General features: G+C 38.6%; 1 protein-coding gene across 1 annotated transcript in view; it reads left to right on the top strand.

The window, feature by feature from the left end:
* LOC131937552 (uncharacterized) overlaps window positions 1–4510 on the top strand; it is an 8719-nt gene extending 4209 nt beyond the window's left edge. The window contains exons 2-5 of the mRNA XM_059295083.1: window positions 551–682; window positions 1311–1472; window positions 2502–2666; window positions 2809–4510. Coding sequence (XP_059151066.1) covers window positions 551–682; window positions 1311–1472; window positions 2502–2666; window positions 2809–4510 — 2161 coding nt within the window. The remainder of the gene's footprint in view (window positions 1–550; window positions 683–1310; window positions 1473–2501; window positions 2667–2808) is intronic.
* Window positions 4511–7500: the final 2990 nt, after the last annotated feature.

The raw sequence follows: 7500 nt of genomic DNA, 5'->3' as shown, positions 1-7500 counted from the left end.
AAACGCAAACACCAAGAAAGAGCAATATGTTGTTAAATATATTTAATTAAACATTTTCAGGCTATTTGTGGCTAATAAATTTCGACTTTAATTTTCTTTCACTAGTCTGAAGTAGATGATTGGTTTTAAATGGGTCGCATTACTATAATAACGCTCATGAGATGGCTGATGTTATGGACACTGACGTCTTCTCTGTTGGTTGTTTTTGTATTTGTTAACCAACGTAACACCACACATTATACACCTCCTTACAAAATCTTCACCGGTATCAAGAGGTAACAACTTTTTATTTAGCTTAAAGAAAAGTTTTTAGTTAAATAGTAACTTCTTCTCAATTAAAATAAAAATTTAACTCCGGTAAGTAGTGTGTCAGTCCTTTCCGTAATCGGTATAACATCGGTGTCTTCGTTTTTAAGAGTTTATAATTCTTTTGAACAAAAGTCTAACCTAGGGTTCGAACTTTGGACTTTCGGGTAAGCAACTGTGTGCTTACACCAACCCCCTGCCCACCACTGTTGTACTCAATAAAACAGTTTCCCATATTTAACAGATCATTGCAGCATGACAAGTGGATTATCGTGACGTCAATAGCGAGCCCTACAGAGCAGGTCAAGTACCTGGCCATGTTGAAAGATTGGCGTTTGGTTGTTGTTGGGGATCGGAAGTCTCCTGCGACGTGGAGGTGAGAGATGACATTGTCTAAAGTTTCAAAAGTTTTCAATGGGTATAAATAACGAGGTTTATTTTTAAGCGTACAGTCACATTAGGTTCGTTTCTGTTGTCACGTAATAATACCCACATTTATCATAACAGACGGCTACAAAATTATTTACAAAATACGTATACATGAAAACACACAAATGAATAAAATATAATTAAAATAAAATCCTAGACATAGCAACCGTAGATATTAATTTAAGTACAGCCTCTGATCACACCACACACACACACACACACTCAAGCACGCACGCACGCACGCACACGCACACACACACACACACATTCACACACACACACACACTCACACACACACACGCACGCACGCACGCACGAAATATATATATATATATATATATATATATATATATATATATATATATGTATATATATACATATACTTATATATGTTCATATAGTCATTTTTTTTCTTTGTTGTAGGATTTCTCTACACACCAATCATGTTAAACTCCTTTCGATTAACTTTAGCCCTCGTTTGATGTACTTTGTTCTGCTACTTAATGAAACTAGAATGGATTTTCGCATTCACCGTATGTTGATATGTTATGTCTCATTCCCGCCTACTCTTGCAGTTTACCAAGCTGTGATTATCTCAGTGTTGAGACTCAGAAACAGCTGGGATATGACGTAATAGATCACTTACCTTATGGAAGCTACGCTAGAAAAAACATTGGTTACCTGTACGCAATACAGCATGGAGCTAAGGTCATTTACGAAACTGATGATGACAACAGGTTAATTACTCTTTCTAGATCAATTAGTCATCACCTTGTTCAGTCTGTATTTTATCTTTAAAAAATATCTTAAACAACACTGCTTATTATATCGGGTCGGCGTGGTCGAGTCGGTTGCCATACCCCTCAGTTCGAACCCTTCAGGCAGATGAAGCTCAACAGCCGGGGACAGCAACTCTTCTATGAGAGACAATTCAAAAATCAAACAACTGCTGCCTTGTAGTTTGTTCTTGGTTGGACAAAGGCTTTGGAAGGAAATTAAAAAAAAAATTATCCTGAAATCGGAGTCAATGGTCTCATTGGCGCATAACTAGTTGACACGTACAATTAATTCTCTTGGAGGGGACCCCTCCCAACACTAAAATTAAGAAGGAAGCAGAGATAGAAAGACTGCTGCTTATAAGAGTTGGGTTTTTATGTTCTTCTTGGAATGTTAAATTCCCTAATTATTTTAAATACTTCCGAGTGCTTTTGGAATTGTTTGTTCATAGGAGGTCATCCGTATATGACGTCATTCTTTTTTTTTACCTCCACCTATCCCCTTATTCACAAATCGTAACAAAAAAACTAGACCCCCTTAAAAAGACGTCATTCCTCCATTAATTGCGGTTGAATTTATTTCTGTAAAATAATGATTTTTTTATGAAATGTTGACTGAGTTAGGTAAACTTTTAGTATTTTAGTCAGATTCTAATATAATTTATTAAAACAGTCTTAACAAAAAACGGCTAAAATTCATTTTCTAACATTATTTTTAAAAAATGCAACTGTGTGACGTAATACTTTAAGAACAACCCTCCTCCCCTCCCCATCACACATCGTCACACAATTACAGAACCCGCTCCTCCCTTCGAAAATGACGCCATTTAAGGACAACAACTCGTTAAATTTTAACAATATCAAGAATTATTTTTTTGCCTCTTTTTGTGCTGTCAAAAACGTATAATAAAAAAAATTGACACACATTTTTTATTTTGTTTAATTTAATTACAAAAGAAAAATGTCGATTTTATTAATTTACACTTCCAGACCAAACGATGATTTGAAAAACTTTGTTCTAACGCCCACTACACCCGGACTGATGTTTGTTGGAAACAACGTCTTTAACCCCTACCTTCACTTTGGGCAGTCAACTCTGTGGCCCAGAGGTTTCCCACTTTCTTACATTGGCAAAAAACAACAGCGATTGTACAAGTAAGACAGCGTTTTACAATAATTTAAAAAGTATGCTAAAGCAATTTAAATAATAACATTAATGGTTACATTTTACTTTGCTTGAATTATCATACAATAAATACAAATCATTTTTATTAAAAGCCCGTGTTTTAATTTCCAGAGTCAGCAGCAACTGGAATACACCCACAATTCAACAAGGTTTAGTCAATGGCGATCCTGATATGGATGCTATTTTTAGACTGTCCAGGAAATCAGAATCTACTCCTTTAAATGTGACCTTTGATCCATTAGCTCCCCCTGCAATATTACCTGAGGGTGTATTCAGCCCTTTTAACTCACAGAACACCTTGTTTCACCAAGCAGCTTTTTGGGCACTTTTTCTTCCAACGACAACGACATTCCGCATGTGCGACATCTGGAGAGGGTACTGGGCACAAAGACTTATGTGGGAGATTGGAGGAACACTTGGTTTTTTCCCTGCTAACGCCTACCAGGTACGGAATTCACATTCTTATATCGAAGACGCCAAACAGGAGAAAGACATGTATTTTCAAACTGAAGAACTTATCGAGTTCCTGAGAAATTGGAAATGCGAGGAAAACATAAGATTCTTTCAGTGTGTTATCAAACTGACGTCGGACATGGCAGATGAGAAATATTGGCAACACGAGGATGTCAAGTTGGTCAGGCTGTGGTTAAATGATCTGAATAAGCTTGGATACCAAGAGCCGCAGAGGGTCCAGTTTCGTGAAATTACATTAAAGACAGAATACAATGATTTACATGGAAACATCCTTGTTGATAACTTCGCTACTGGTCTTGTATATGAGAATAGATCCTCACTCAACAACGTATGGTATTCATCAGTAGAACAGGAAGAGCCTTCTTTAAGTCAAGTACCGAGAAACAAAGAAAGCGCACACACACATGTAGAGAAAATGGTTTCAATGTGTGATAATTTGAAGTATTTTTCCTTTTACAAAATGTACGAAAGTCAACGGAAGAACACGAGCGTATTTTCAGAAACTCTGCTAATAGTGGTTTTTAATTTCCCATTCTACAAGAATATACGATACTTAGATGCTATCCACAATCAAGTTTTTAAGTACATAGTCTACTGTGGTGAGAACATTAATTTATTTTTACAAGAAACTGGTGATCTGGGTAAAACGTTAACTTTTATTGAGGTATTTGTTGACAAGGGGATTTACGGCTATATGTGTGCGGTCAAAGCTATGGAAATGGGATACAGAGTTAGCGGCTTTTTAGTCGCTGGTGATGACGTCCTTTTTAAGCCTTGGGTTTTGATGAATATGAACCAAAGTCAAGCGGGTATAACACATCGTAATATATTGTACATGAATACATCAGAAATTACAAATGTGTGGCAATGGTGGGGGAGAAATGAAGGTAGACAGGCGTACTTGCAAACTATACAAGATTTGCATAGTACTAAAGATGTTCCTTTAGGGGTCAAGAACATTAGTGACTTTTTAGATACGTTATACACACAAACAAGATCAAAAGAGCTTGTTCCAAAAGGTTACAGTGACTTCTATTACATTCCCAAAACACTGCAGCGTTCTGCTATTTGGTACTTGACAAAGTTTTATTCCAACAAGCTGTTTTTAGAGATTGCGGTGCCTGTTATGTTTTGTGGGCTAGAGCACAGGGAGAGGCTACAATGGTTTCGTGGAGCAAGTGGCAATCATGTAAAGGAGGATTTAAAACAATTTTATTTAACGTCCTATTCATTTACTCACCCGGCCAAGCTGACCTATCCAGAGACTGTGGCCGTGTATTGCAATCATTATTTTCCTGACCTGCTGAGGAATTATTTTAAATTGATAGAGACCCACTAAGATGAATACATGACTTGTGCTTTGTTAAAGGGATGGTGTAAATGCCAGTGGACTCTCGAACTAATACATTGATAAGTTTTTTTGGATGAAAATAAATTATTCAAGATGTGTCTGTAATGAACGATTTGTTTTTAACAAGTGGGATCACTTTTCGTGTTTTTATAATTATTGTAATACAACAAAATTCTATTTATAATTATTTCTAAATCAAATATTGTACTGAAGAACAATATTAAAACTGTTTTTGTGCTGTATCTATTTTATTTATTTTACTTTTTATTTAAATGTGCTTATGCTAGTGCTTGCTTCTGCTCAGACAAAAAGTTATGCCAGTGGGTAATGGATGCGTAAGTAAAGTTTGATCAGGGGAGGATTGAACTTAAGCAGGGCCTCGGAGGAAATGCTTTTGAGGCCCTATTTATGAAGGTATATAAGTGGTCGAATGGCTCGTCAGTCGGTCGACTGTCGGTGTAGGTGTGAGTGTAGTCGTAGTCGTGCAAACCACGTTTGGTCAAATCATCTGTGATAACACAGCCCTGGTTTACAAACTGGCTGTGGAGAACCAATCATCTATGGCCGAAGATCTGTGTGTGTAATGTTCTTATTTGCACACATTTCTCTGTGTGCAATTTTCTGTTTGCACATATTTCTGTGTGCGCAAAGCTGTGTTTACTTTTTTTTCTGTGTACGCAAATTTCTGTCCAAGCTTTTTCTGGTTGCGCATTTTCTCTTTAAGCATTTTTCAGTCTGCGCAAATTTCTGTTTGCCCTTTTTTTTTCGCTTTTTTCCGTCGCGCATTTTTTTGCGCTTTTTTCCGATGCGATTTTATTAGTTGCGCATCCTTCTCTTCACCGGCATATATATATATATATATATATATATATATGGCTACAGGACATTACCCCCCTGGATATTTCCCCCCCGGACATTTCCCCCCCGTATTTACCCCCCGGAGCAATTACCCCCCTGTCAATTACCCCCCTGTCAATTACCCCCCCGGGGAATTACCCCCCTCTCAAGTTAAAATCCTAACTCTAACTAGAATTTTATCCCTATATACTATTTTAATCCAAACCTTAAGAAAACGACCATAACCTAAGCATCCACCTTAGCCTAAAACTTCACACAAAACCAAAACCAAAGCTAGACACAACCCTAACCCTAACCCTAATCTTAACCCTAACCCTAGCCCTAGCCCTAGCCCTAGCCCTAGCCCTAGCCCTAGCCCTAGCCCTAGCCCTAGCCCTAGCCCTAGCCCTAGCCCTAGCCCTAACCCTAACCCTAATCTTAACCCTAACCCTAGCCCTAACCCTAGCCCTAACCCTAACCCTATCCCTAACCCTAGCCCTAACCCTAGCCCTAAAACCTAACCCTAACCCTAATGCTAACCCTAACCCTAACCCTAGCCTTAACCCTAGCCCTAACCCTAACCCTATCCCTAACCCTAGCCCTAACCCTAGCCCTAACCCTAGCCCTAACCCTAGCCCTAACCCTAGCCCTAACCCTAAAACCTAACCCTAATGCTAACCCCAACCCTAACCCTAACTCTAACCCTGTCCGGGGGGCGGGGAGGGGGGTAATGTCCTACTGGGCGGGGGGTAATTGACAGGGGGGTAATTGACAGGGGGGTAATTACTCTGGGGGGGTAATGTCGGGGGGGAAATATCCGGGGGGTAATTGACAGGGGGGAAATGCCCTGTTCCCATATATATATATATATATATATATATATATATATATATATATATATATATATATATATATATACATATATATATATATATATACATATATATATATATATATATATATACATATATATATATATATATATATATATATATATATATATATATATATATATATATATATATATATATATATATGGTTAGGTTTGCCTGTCGTCCCTCCTGGGACATAGGCCGCTGACAAGAGCGTCTCTGTCCTGGGCTGGTCTCTCTAACTGTCCCCAGGTGTATCCAATCTTCTTGGCGTCATCTTCTAGGTCACGTCTCCAGGTCTTTCTTGTTCTGCCTCTCCTCCTCCTGCCCTGTGGATTCCAGTTGAGGGCCTGTCTTGTTATGCTGGATACAGGATTCCTGATTGTGTGGCCAATCCATTTCCGTTTTCTCTGTAGGATCTCTACTTCATCTAGCAGATGATTTGTCCGTTGCTATAGAACATCATTTCTGATGGTTTTAGGCCAGCGAATAAGCAGGATCTTTCTGAGGCATGTGTTTATAAATGATTGTATTTTCTTCTTATTTATAGCAGTTATTCTCCATGTCTCAGCTCCGTAAAGTAAAACCGGTTTTACTAGCGTGTTGAAGATCCGGATTTATATTCCAAGGGTTAAATCTCCAGAATCCTAAACATTTTTTAGTTGGTTGAATACTGCTCTTACCTTGCCCGTCCTTATTTTTATGCCTGCTTCTGTCCCACCCTGCTTATCAACAATACTTCCAAGGTTGGTGAATCTATCCACTTTTTCTAGGGCCTCTTCCGCCAATGTTATAGGGTTGCTATTTGATGCATTGACTTTGAGAACTTTACTTTTCCCTCTGTGGATGTTTAGGGCCAGGCATGTAGAAAAATTGGCAACCCTGTTGGTTTTATCTTGCATTTGCAGTTGTGTGTGGGAATGAAGGGCAGCAAAGTCCAGGTCATCCAGCTGGTTCCACAGTGTCCACTGTATACCGTTTCGCGTTTTCTCTGTTGACTTTTTCATAATCCAGTCTATGGCCAGTAGGAACAGCAATGGTGAAAGTTGGCAACCCTGTCTTACTCCGGTCCGTACTGGGAAGGCCTCCGAAGTCTGTTGGCCATGCACTACTCTACATTTCAGACCTTCATATGAAGACATAATAATGTTGACTATTTTCTGTGGCACCCTTAGTTTGAGCATGCACTGAGATCGCCTTTCTTTGGAATTTTTTATGAGTAGTCCCTCCTTCCACTCCTCTGGTATTTGTCATCTTCCCAGATTTTCT

The sequence above is a fragment of the Physella acuta genome, unplaced genomic scaffold, assembly GCF_028476545.2.
Source record: "Physella acuta isolate Inbredline_101_S28 unplaced genomic scaffold, ASM2847654v3 ptg000213l, whole genome shotgun sequence".
Lineage (NCBI taxonomy): Eukaryota > Metazoa > Mollusca > Gastropoda > Physidae > Physella > Physella acuta.
This window is presented reverse-complemented; position numbering and strand designations above follow the sequence as displayed.